We start from the raw sequence: 12,660 nt of genomic DNA, 5'->3' as shown, positions 1-12,660 counted from the left end.
ATTTTTGTCCACAAAGTGTTTGTATTATGACCGGTCCTAAACTTATTAAACAAATACCATCTATATACTAATCTATATTGCAGTATACTATTATACTACCATCTATAACTCACATAGACTCACCAGCAACATTATTAGGCACACCTGTTTCAATCACATGAAAATAAGTTCAAAAGCTGCATCAGAATCAGGAAGAAAGGTGATTTGAGTGACTTTGAATGCAGCATGGTTGTTGGTAGCAGTCAGGCTGGTCTGAGTATTTCAGAATTATCTCCAGAATTCACAGAGAATGGTCTGAAAAAAGACAAGTGTCAGTTTTCTGAGCTTAAAAAGAGTTTGTTGATGCCAGAGAAGATGGCCAGACTGCTTACAGTTGATAGAAAACTATAAGCAGTTGCAACCAGTCGTTTCCACCGAAGTATGAGCATCTTTAAGGAGATCCAGCAGCAGAAGACCACACCAGGTGTAACTCTTATCAGACTACAATTCATATGGGCTCAAGATGTGGCCTGGGTGACGAGTCTCAATTTCTCCTGCAATGTTTGGATGATAGAATCAGCATTTCGCATGAACAGCATGAAGGCATGCATCCATCCTGCCACGCATCAACGGTTCAGGCTGCTGGTGGTGATGCCACAAGATCACAATCCAACACAGTACCTTTGGGATGTAGCGGAACAAGAGATTCGCATCATGGATGTGCAGCCAGGAAATCTGCAGCAACTCTCTGGCGCTATCCTGTCAGTATGGCTCAAAACCTGTGACGAATGTTTCCAACACTTTGCTGAATCTGTGCCTTCAAGAATGAAAGCAGCTCTGAAAGCAAAAGAGAGTCCAACCCGAAACTTGTACTTTTATGTGTGCGTGCATATTAAAATAAAACGAATAGAAACTAATCGGATAACTAAAAGTAAAACCAAATGTTTTAAAAAATGAAATTAAACATTAAAATTGAAAAATAAATGGAAACATGGCAAGCAAAACTATTTGCTTCACAAATGATGAAATGATGATAACTTTGCAAAACCTCTGGATACAGCGTGTGCGCTGACAGACTCACAGAGAGCTATTGAAAAGAAATGTGAAACAGTAGCAATTAACAGCTTACAGGATCCACATCTTAATGACAAATTTTCTTTAATTTTTTTTAATATTTACATCACTGTATGCATCCTAATAGCATGAAAAAACTGCTGTAATATACATTATAACTTGCAGCAGTTGTATTCAAGTTACATTTAAGTATTTTACATTCTTAGACGTAGTCTCAGAGACTAAGTCCCATAAAAATGGTTTTAATATGTACCATTATGCTCAGATACATTATGATAAATGATGACAAACAACTTTATAAATCAAACAATACAATACAAAAAAACATTCATTTAAAATAATGTGTCCAGCTAGGACAGATAAAAAAAAACCAAAACTGTGCCACTTGCTGAACAGTCCATGGCTATGTGACTATTGTGTTCATACAGTCTGCTCTTCTACCACGAAGAGATATTTCAGTGGGATTAAATCTGCATCCACAGAAACCCAGAGGACCAGGAGTAAGAGAAGTTTGACAAGTTGTCCATCACGTCTCAAGATCCTTCGTCCACTGTCAGCTCCTGCAGCTGCTCCTGCACATTCTCCAGCTGCTCCGTCTGGCTCTCTTGTGGCTGCTCGGACTCCGGCTCATGGTTCTCTACCTCTTCCTCCATCTTTGGCTCCTCGCGTACACTCTCCAGATTCTCTGAGCTCTCAAAACAACCCGAATCCCGCGGCTCCTTGGCATCCTCCCCAGATGTTTCCTCCTTCTCCTTCTCCTCCTCCTCCTCTTCTGGCTCTGACTCGTCTTCAGCTACACAAGCACAAAAACAATCACAGTTTAATATAAAGAGGTTTACGCCGATCCTTTTTATTCTTCCTGAACTCTGACAGGTCCTTTCATCTTGCTCAGCATCCAGCAGTAAAGGAACAACACAATCATTCATTTGGAGTCACTTTGTGTCCGCCTGGTGAATCTAAACCCTAGCTCACTCCTGTTCAGCATTGTTTATGTTCTCTCAAACCTGCTGAGGGAAATCCACTACATGCAGCCAGCTGACTGTTATTTGGTGCTGTGTGTTAGTGCATAAATACAGTGGGACAGCAGAGAGTGAACCAAAACAGTAAATCTGTGGGTCAGACGGCTTTAAAAAAGGGAGAAAACTTTAAAGCATTTAATGCTTAAACAGCTGCAGGTTTCTCAGCACAGATAATCACTTTCATCTCACCAAATGTTATAGTGATTGTAGTGTGTACGAAATCCTCTACACTTATACTTGTGAGCTATTCCATGAGCAAGGTGCACTGGGGCTAAATGAGTACAGAAGGTTAGAATCTTCTAATCAAAGGGGCCCTTTGACTTTTTGAGACTCACCTTGTTGTGGTTCACATTTTCCATAAACCAAAGTAAGTTGTTATTTTGGGGGGATTTCTACACAATAATAGTAATAATGTGTGTTCTGATAAATACAAGTCACAAGCAGAACCAACCTTGGTTGTTTTTTTTTTAAAGGTTCACTGTTTTCCAAGCAGAGTGTTCCACTTTAAAATGAACTCCAGCTATAAGTTAATATGCTGCAGGTTAAATTACTTTCAGTGGTTTCAATGAGCAACAACTCTAATAGTAAGGAATTAATGGACAGTCATCACTGTGGTCAAAATAATACAAATAAAGGTTATTGCGGTTTAGGGGAAGTAGATACTGATTCATATGAAATGGTTTTGAGTGAATTTTAAAGAAAGTTTAAATTCACAAACTCTCCTTCTGCAGCAAAGATGAGCCAAGATATTAAGACGAAGCACTAAGAACACATTGTGAGCCATAAAGTGCACCTGATTGTGTAGTTGAAGCATAAAAAAATGACAAAGTGCTCCTGAAATCATCATCCATTGATTAGACATTATGAGCTTTGCAGCATCACAGTGTATAAACTTACAGTCTCTCAACAGCTCAGTGGCGTTCAGGATCTTGGAGCGCTGCTCTGGGTCTGTGATGTTCAGCTCATTCAGGTGAGACTCTTTCAGCCCTGCAAAGTCCTCCAGAGTCTGGAAACCATGCATGGACAGCAAAGAACTCAGCTCCTGCAACATGAGAGAGAATAAGGTTTACATATCTGCGATCAGACAGAGGTGACCATCGCAACAGTTACTCTGCAGTTTCCCTCACCATCAGGCCGATGCTGTCCAGGACTTCCTCCAGGGTTTTGGGTTTGGATTTGGCTCGGTTGGCTTTTCTGCTGCAGCGTTTCCTCCTGGTCGGGGGGCTTTCGTCGGGCAGGAGGTTCACATAAATGAACTTAAAGGAGCCCACCTTGTTGTTGAGCTTCCCGGTCCAGGTGCCCACGGGGGGCTTCTCGATGATGTGGATGATGTCCCCTTTCTATGAAAAGAGAGAGTGCATGAATACTGGCAGCCTGTCAGGAGATAGAAGAAACTCACAAAAGACTCGCAGAATATTAGTTTAAATTAAAGTCTGTGATCATCTCAAAGTTTTGCCCAATATTTGATCAAAAAATCTATCCAGTGATTTAAGATAATGATCACCAGCGTAAAAGCTTTGAAAATATGAGTTTATAAATATTTTAAGCACCCCCTCAAGCAGACTTTTCTGATCACACATCATTGTATAAACTGCACTGAAATTATATTTTATCAAAGGGGTAACCAGTAATGGAGGGTCTTGTAGATTAAACTCTTCCTTCACGGATGATAATCAAAATGACCTGTCTTCTTTTACACAGCTAACAAGCTCCCTGGAGGACGCCTCAGTGAGACAGCAAACGAGGCCAAATCGCAGCCAGTGAGGAAGACTCCCCCCTCCGAGACTCACTTGGAGTTTTAGCGAATCCACATCGTAGGGGCTGGGGGTGAAGTCGGTGTGGACCACAGCGCGGCCGCAGAACGGGCCGTTGTAAGCAATGCCGTTCTCCTCCAGTCGCATGCTGTCCCTCTGGCTGTATCCACTGTCCAGGCTCTGTCTGTCGCTGTCTGAGGAGGACAGATAAGAAGCTGGGTCAGATTCATCCTGAGGCCTTCGCCTCTGCCCCAGAGGTTTAAACACACTGTAAACATCCCTGTATGAGTCCAGGAATCATGCTGATGGGACACTGGGCCTTTATACAATATAAAAGGGTTTTTTCGGGCTTTTATTAAAGTAATATGGCATTTTACAAAGATATCAGACCTCTAAATAGCATTTGTAATGTAAATATATAATATTAGGTTGGACTTCTTAACTATGAATGCTGGATAATTAAGTCAAAGCACTTTTCCTCCAGTGGGAAACACGGCCTTTTGAAGACTTGAACAGTTACAAGAACATTTTACTGGGAAAACTTCCCTTCTCATTCATCTGTAAAATTATCAACTTGCTACTTTCAGTTGCTCCCTGTGGTTTTGCCACAGCGGGTAGCTCCGCATGTTTGATTTGGCAGATTTTTTTATATCCTTCCTAACGCAACCTCATAAGGATTGGGTTCGCCTCTTGGGATCAAACTAGGCATCATTTGCTTGTTAAGTGATTATGAAACCCCTTAAATTGTGTAAATTAAGAAAAGCGGTGGCACTCACAATTTAGTTTAGCTTTGGGATTGAGTAGCACCTTTTTGTGAAACTTTTCTACTTCTGTTAAATTACTCCAACAGCAAAGTTAAGCCTGGTCTAACATTTTAACAGTTATAATGCCGAAGACTCTCTATGCATCTGACCGAGGAAATCAGGTCGACTCAGTAGGTGACCTCCTTTAAATCTAAAATTAAAATACACTTTTAGGGGAGGAGAGCCTTTCCTGATTTTACTTGAGTAAAAATCCTTCCTTTAAAGAATTGATAGTCAAGAATCTAGTTTATCATTATAATTATTGTCTTGCTGTTAAAAGAAAATTAATATCACCCTAAAAAAGTATTCAGTGTATCCTTGGGCCACACTCAGTCTGTCACATCTGTGTAGTCGGACCTCCTGTTCCTCTCACACAGCCTGAAGTAGTGATTTTTTTTCACACTTACTGCCAGAGAGCTGGCGGCTGATGGGGCTGGGCATGGTGTCCTCCGAGCCTGTGGAGCACACCGACGTCCTCTGGCCTGCACTCAGATCTGGAAGCCAGTCGGAGGAGACAGGAGACAGCTCTTCACCGCTCTCCCCCTGGGGACAACAGTGCAGGTCAGAGGTCAGTTCACATTTACCTCACATACATAATAAAAACGTCAAAGAAGTGTCTCATTATCTTTGTCTCAAACTTGTTTCATTACCTTGGAAAATACTTTTGGGGATCTGTCATTGATTTGCAGAAAAGTAAATTCTTTAAAAACACAGTCTGGCTTGTCTTTGTGCTCACAGACATTAACCTTTAAATGACAGATTGGTGGCAGTCTGCTAAATTTAGAGCTCTGAACTGAGTGAGCATTATACCAAACTTTGGTAGGAGATAGACATGAAAAAGCAGAAGCAGTGGAGGAGGGTTTATTCAGGCTCTTTACCCAAACATCAGCATCCCCACAAATCTAAAATACTTGATTACAAGAAGAGTGCACAGCACTGGCTGAACTGTAACATTAAATTCTGCAGTATGCTGTATTTTAGTTAAATCTAGAAAACATTGCATGCAAGTTTTTGTGTAAGGTAAAAGAATAAACCCTTCTGCAGTACATGGATTTCTCCACAAGGTGGAGACAGATTCAAATTTGTAGTAGTGTGAACTTTTTTTTCTTTTTCTTTTTTAGGTATGCATCACGTGTTAACCTTTGGATTACTTTGTGAACCTTAAACAGTCTTTACCCCTTCTTCAGCTAAAGCCTTCTGCACCATCTTGGACGTTTTGCGGGTCATGGTGCGTGAAATGACATTGCGCCATTTCTTCCCCAGTTTGCTGCCACTTTTCACTGCTTCCTCTGCAGTCACACCATCTGCTACCTGGAGAAAAGGAGAAAAGGGAAAACCATCAGATGAGTTTTCGGTGTTATTTAAAGTCACCGAAATTAAGTTTGAGAGTAGTAAAAAAAAATATTCAAATCTAAGCCACTGACATGAATTTCCTCGGTGGCATCGAAGCCAGGTCATAAAATTTTTCTCATAGACTAAGAAGAGCGTTTGTGGTAATGGGGTTTGCGTGCACACATGTTGCTGCCATCCACAAAGTATTTCTCTGTCTCTCTGTAGCACAAACACGCACACACAGACACACAACCGCTCTACTGTGGTGCTTGAAAGCACAGTTTTAGAGAGTGTTACCAGACTCCATCTGCAGACAAACTGTGTGAAATTGCGTGCTTATTACTGACATCTAAAAATGTCGTAGTTAACAGCAGAGACGGGCACATAGCTTAATCACAGTGATTATTAGTATCATGCAGATCCTAAAAAGCAACAGTGGGCGCTTGTGAATTAGTCAAGAGCTGTAGCCCAAAAACTTAACATTAAGTATTAAGAGTGCCAAATAGACAGAATACATCAAGACAACAGATGCAGTTTTATCCCTAAATTGCTGTATGTAAAATACATTTGTCAGGTGAGTTATGAAGAGCAGCAGCAGAGAATTTTCTTACAGCACCCACCTGGTTAGTGGTCACGTTCAACCACCATAACCTTCTACTAATAATACCCACAGGTTTCTGTTTTGGTTCTGCAACTCAGGTGTAGTTTGGAAGCATGTTGTATTAAGACAAGCTTTTTTCAATTAGGTCTACCATCTGTCCACATTACCTCCTGATTAGACTGCTGTAATTATTTCTATTTCTTGACCAGTCGTTACTTTATCACCTGCAAGGTGTTTCTTCTCTCAGGAAAGAAACAGTGCGATCCCATCGCACCTGTACTGGCCTCCCTGCACTGGCTTCTAGTCCATTGCAGGATCCAGTTTAAAATTTTACTATTTGCTTTCAAGAGCCTGAGCGGTTTTGTGCCATCCTACTTAACCTAGTCTGTAAACCAGCTGCTTTTAGAAGTTTCTAGATCCACGCTCAAAGTTGAGTAGTGTAGTAGTTGAGCAGGTTTCCTGGGTTTTATCATGTGGTCTTATTTATTTGTATTATTGTTTATTTGATGATGTTTTGATATTTTTGCAGACTTTAGTGTATTTATTAGTGATTTGCTGATTGGTAATTATCTTTGTATTTGGCATAACCTATACAACACTTTAGTCAGCTGACATTAACAGAATTTTGGGGGGTCAAGCTTGGCTTCCCTGATTTAAAAATCAATACTAGATTTGCAAACTAAATATAAGTTTGTCCATTTAGCTCCATTCACTCATATTCAGTGAGAAATATCTTTATTTGAAGCCAATTTTGGTACAAATATGAAATAATTAGGCTCTGGAGATGCCCTCAAAGCTTGTCGTGCACTTATTCTTAATGAAACACTATCATGAAAAAAACGCTGCCGTTTATCGGCAGTGTAAACATTCAGTAACCACAATGACAATGGCAAACCCACGTCTGCAGAGACCGCTGACAGGGGTGTAACAGATGAATTCTCAGCAGAAAGTTTTAAGCTCAGAGTTGATGTAAATGAAAAAAAATAAGGCCAAATTTAAATGGATACACTCTTCGGGGGAATACCATTTATGATTTTCGGACGGAGAGGCTCTCTGCTTGACTAGACCGGAGGACATCCTGTCTGCATGCTGTTGTCATCTGGGGCTCTGTGCAATGCTTCTCATTCTTACTTCCTCTGTAATCATTTCAATCTAACTTCCACTCAGTAACCTGAATGTTGCTGGGAAATTATTAATATATTCTGTTAATTTTAAAAGTGTTATCATTTGTTCACACATGTAAATCAGGAAGCACCAGCTGGGCACTTCTGTAACAGTCATAACTGAAAAAAGCTTCCACTTGACCTCTAGTGGATGCGTTATTTAGAGAAGGCCACAGTACGAGAGACGAGGAACAATGTAACAAAATATCTGGAGGAACTGCTATTCAGGAAGTTAAAAGAAGAGATAAAATAGATATTTTTACTCTTATAAACTGATGTTTTGTATATTTTGCTTGTTTTGTGCAAATCCCAGGGAAGAAACTTACATTCTCCTCCAAGCTGAACTCCTTCTCTGACACAACAGGAGAGGTAGGCTTGGGCTTCATGAAATCCTTGAAGCTGCTGGACCTCTGCAGGGTGAGCTGCAAACAAAATGTGGATTGCACTTAAATATCATGAACTCATGAACGGCAAAGAGGATCAGACAGTTGCTCAGTGGTTTTCTGTGGAATAACTGATAATGCTGAACTTGTGGTCGTGCACACAGTACGATCTTATCTCCTCAAATTTGTGAACAGAAGGGGTTTCTTAGAAGTAATGTGTGCCAGTGTTTCTCTACACACTGTTATCGAAGTTGAAGTCACGGCTAATTGAACGTCTGCACGGTGATGTGGCTGCATCTGATAAGGTTTTACAAAGGTATTGCAGCTGTTTAGCAGGAAACACAAAGGAAATGATGTGTGACTAGATTCATTAGGGTTTCTGCAATAAATAGCTTGTGTTTTCAAAAATGGCATACACAAGACCTTGGGGGAAGGACATGAGCACCAAAGCTAAAATATATATAAGAACATGACTTCATCCTCGCAACAACATTGTTTTTTTTTTAATTCTTTTTTTAGTTCAAACACCAGAAAGGCAAAGTGGAAATGAAGTTTTCAAGCTGTAGTAATTTTGAGCAAAAGAGCCAAATTTGACTCATTTTTTTGCATATTTTCCAGATTTAGACTTTCTCGTAGCTGTTGTGGAAAATTTTTGTCTAATTTTCCATTTAACCACGCCGCCGTGCAACATCTTATCGCAGCTCATCCTTCTCTCTCTGCTCAAACCACAGGAAACTGGCAAAGCTTTAGCAACTGCTGCCAGCCAATCATTGCAGACATCTAGCCAGCACCGGTGGCTTACGGTCTACCTTGTAAAGTTTAACCACCAAAGCTTAAACTTCAGCAGTCTTGGGCCTCAGTGACATTTAATATGACAAGTTCTGGTGGCAAATGTTTCTTTTCCCATCCTCAGTTTTTATTTAACAGCCACAGACCTTTCAGCTAAATCAATCTTCTATTAACACCGACAACCGCAGCAGTGACATGAGAAGAACAAACGCAGCGAGTTGTGTAATGACATGGCGTGAAAACGACCGCGGGTGGAGAGCTGCATGGAAAATAAGAGCACTGGTGTCAAGTGTAGGAGGCTCACTATCGTGATAGCAGCTGGAGACGAAGTCAGCAGAAGCCACAAAGCCTTCTCTGACTCAAACTACATCTGCAGCAATGATTCACCCTGCCAGAATAGAGGAACTTTACTTTTCTAAAAATGTACCGAGGCTGCAGCCAAAAGCGTAGTTAGAAAAGGTAGGAAATATTCTGTTTTAGGCAAAAAGCTGCAGCTGAACCTCAAGTTTTGTCTGTGTTCGTGTGTGTTCAGCTTAACCGCAAAGGTCTGAACTAACTTAAGCTGACATCCTGTGTTGAAAAGATGTGCACACAAAGAAGACAGCTGATGTCGAAGTGCAAACAAGTGTGTGTGGCAACAAAAGTCTACAAAAAATAACAAATATAAAAACTATAAATTTCTATTTAATATAAGCATTTCTAAGTGTAGCTGCACACACACATCAAAACAAAGAATTACAGCAACCAAAAAAACTCACCTTCTTCTTCTGCACCTGCTCCTTCTCTGAGGCATTTGACGGCCTTCGCCTCAACATCTTGTCCCTCTGTGATCCTCAGATCTCCCCGGAGAGAAAGCTGTGGGAAAGTTGGACCCGCTTTAATCACCTGAGGATTTCTGTGACTACGCGGTCACAGCCTGAGTCTGATTAAAAAACTGAGGAAGCCTGATGTGTGCTGTGTTGCTGCCGAATGAACTGCAGAAACCAGCAGGAAGTCACGTGGCCATGCTGAAACTGAAGAGGCAAACCCTGTTTTTGGTGACTGCACGGAGACTCGTGGTTTTGTTACAAGTATTGCTCACAAGCGCATGCTATTTGCTCTCTGTGGCTCAAAACTGAACTGATACATGCAACCTTAATGAGTATTTCATTACAACACTGTTGACTGTTACTACATATCAAATGGAAAGTGCATAATCACCTGTTTCTCATCACCTTTAAAAAAAGTTTTAAAGATAAAAGTTAAGTCAAGTAAAAGCTGGCTGGAGGAATATTAATCAGCAAAAGATGTTGATGATCTTTTGCTGCAGTGTCACAGCTGTAGTGACATCCCGCAGCCACTTATACAACATTACTACCCCTGCACCGTTTTAGAACTTCTGCAAAAAGTTGCAGTTAAATTTACTGGCTGTAAAAACTTCTCTTGTGTATCTTAATATCTGTGTTGTCAGCCTCCTTTGTGTGCTCACAACATTGAGGACAAATAAAAGGTTTTGATTTTGCAGTCTGTCGTTTAGCTTCAGTTTTACTGAGCTGAAGTGTGGAAGTGAAAGGCAGCTAGAGCTGACATATTTAGCAACTCAGTAACAGCTTTGCAGCTGCAGCTACAGCTACAGGAGGCCATAAAAAAATCACAAACTGCTGATCAGATTGCCCAAAAACTCATCCATATTTACTCACAAAGTGGTTTATGGGACAAGTGAGTTAAAAAGAAAACGGCCAGACACATCCTGACAGGATAGAAATGGCGCATTGAGACAAAAACAACTTGTGTGACTCAGAAATGTGTGCGCTTGTGAGTGCACACTGAGCTGGCAGGACAAGGCGAAGTAAATGGCTGGCAGTAAATGTAAAGAGGGAAGTACAATGCAAGTCAAGTTTAGTTTGTTATTTTGGAGGGGGGGTGGGGGGACCACATGATAAGAGGATGCCCTATTTTAGTTTCCTGTCAGTCGGTTAAAGGTTGGCAAGCAATCTCGCAAAAGATCTCAAAGGGGATGAAAACAACAAGCAACAGCTGATTTGGACAGTGCAAACTAAGACATAGTAGTGTAAGAAACATTCAGACGTTTGTGTGACTACAGTGCTGCAGAGATAACAAAATAAGAGCTCTTAGCACATGTTTAATGTAAAGAAAAAATAAAAATACTCATGCATAATGAAATTTGTGTAAAGAAAACAACGAAACATTATTATGGACACAGCTGTTATGATTACACTCACGGACACGTGAAGATGCTTTTTTAAATAATTTTTTGGACATTTTTGTAAGAGCATTTCAGAACAGAAAGCATACAGAAAGCAAAAGGGAAAATCACAAAGTTTTGAAATGATCCAAGCTAGAATCGAATCCAGGCCCCTGCAGGTTTCCAGCACAATAGTTACTAGCTCAACCACAGTTAACTAGGGCAGCACCTTTTTTTTTTGACTTTTTCTGTAACCAAGTGTAACAAGTGAGAACCAGATCTGACAGAGAAACCATGGGACACTACTCTCTTATTTGGTAGCAGTGCAGCCTGATTTATCATCTTATTTACTCCAAGCAGATATGGATAAGCGAAAGGGAATGAATGATTGAACTGGTTACTTCAATGGAGATGATAATTTACAAAATGAAAGCCATGTTGCTGTTGTCCCCTCTGTGAATCACCACCTTGACATGGTGGAGGGGTTTGTGTGCCCCAGCGATCCCTTTGCCTCCTTGAAGGCTCTCCCAAGGTAAATTGGTCCTGAGTGAGGAGGCAGACAAAGAGCGATTCAATGGACCAATGACTGGCAAAAAGAGCAAGGGATCTGTGTGCCCTGCCCGAGATAGGTCTGGAGCCAAGAACTTGATGGAAAGTGCCTGGTGGTCAGGCCTTAGTCCATGGGGCCCAGGTGCTCGGGGATGCTCCATCTGGCGACTCCATTGTCCTTCACTGACCACGTAGGCAATGACAGAACGGGTGTGATTTGGAGAAATGGCTTGCCTCATCTGAACCTGAATGTTGTGAAGTTTTTTGACTTCTGTACAAATAACAGCGTGTCCATAATGAACACCATGTTCAAACATAAGGATGTCCATAAGTATGCGTGGCACCTGGATACTCTAGGTTGCAGGTCCATAATGGATGGATGGAAGACCACAACTAAGTGGTCTTCCATAAGTAAATCACAACTAAGAAATAAATTGGTTGGGTTTCTTTTCCAATACTCCCTATTTCCCTTCCTTAACAAGGGTTAGGGTTAGGTTCTTGACTGCCAACTTTCTACTTCCACACATAAAAAATGGACAAGCCTATCCATCTATTATGATTGTTTTTTTTCCAACATTTTTTCAAAGAGTGAGAAATCCAAGTGAATTCTACAAATATTCATGCTGCTTACTGATGAGATTTGTTCACTAAAACATTAAATTATGATGCTCATTTGCTAACAGCAGGTTGTTTCACACTGAGATCAGCCAAAACACCAAGAAAGCGACAAAGGAAATGCTCTTAAAAAAGAGACATAAATAAGCAGTGGGTGACATCGAGGTGGCTGCATCCATCTTTTATACTCTCAGTGTTTCCAGATTACAAACCACGCTTGGCTGTAGCTCAGATCTGCACCTCAACCTGACATAACTTCATCTGCATACGCCTTCATTGAATCACAGTTAATCTGGAACTAAACCAAGATAACCTCTTCTAAAGGGTCAGGTTATTTGAAGGTGAAAAACAACTCATTGTCAGATTTAAGAGATCAAATCCACAGGTGTGTAAGTACCTCAACTTAAATACGCA

At 40.8% G+C, this 12,660-nt stretch overlaps 1 protein-coding gene across 1 annotated transcript; it reads right to left on the bottom strand.

Moving 5' to 3' along the window:
• Positions 1 to 1,175: 1,175 nt before the first annotated feature.
• Positions 1,176 to 9,847, bottom strand: sash3 (SAM and SH3 domain containing 3). Its single transcript, XM_063485990.1, has 8 exons — positions 9,656 to 9,847; positions 8,052 to 8,147; positions 5,806 to 5,940; positions 5,037 to 5,172; positions 3,863 to 4,020; positions 3,200 to 3,412; positions 2,970 to 3,114; positions 1,176 to 1,846 (listed from the first exon to the last, which is right to left on the bottom strand). The coding sequence occupies exons 1-8, from the start codon at positions 9,710 to 9,712 to the stop codon at positions 1,587 to 1,589; spliced, it is 1,200 nt and encodes a 399-aa protein (XP_063342060.1). The 5' UTR covers positions 9,713 to 9,847; the 3' UTR covers positions 1,176 to 1,586.
• Positions 9,848 to 12,660: the final 2,813 nt, after the last annotated feature.

This window comes from Pelmatolapia mariae, linkage group LG2, assembly GCF_036321145.2.
Source record: "Pelmatolapia mariae isolate MD_Pm_ZW linkage group LG2, Pm_UMD_F_2, whole genome shotgun sequence".
Classification (NCBI taxonomy): Eukaryota; Metazoa; Chordata; class Actinopteri; order Cichliformes; family Cichlidae; genus Pelmatolapia; species Pelmatolapia mariae.
The sequence above is the reverse complement of the archived record's forward strand: the minus strand, read 5'-3'. Positions and strand labels throughout refer to the sequence as shown.

Excerpts from the sequence above, each read along its gene's own strand:
- sash3 (XM_063485990.1), bottom strand. The coding sequence starts at position 9,712 with ATGTTGAGGCGAAGGCCGTCAAATGCCTCAGAGAAGGAGCAGGTGCAG. Across the intron at positions 8,148-9,655 it reads AGCAGGTGCAGAAGAAGAAG|CTCACCCTGCAGAGGTCCAG; the intron begins GTGAGTTTTTTT and ends TTTTGTTTGCAG. Across the intron at positions 1,847-2,969 it reads CACTGAGCTGTTGAGAGACT|CTGAAGACGAGTCAGAGCCA; the intron begins GTAAGTTTATAC and ends GTGCTTGTGTAG.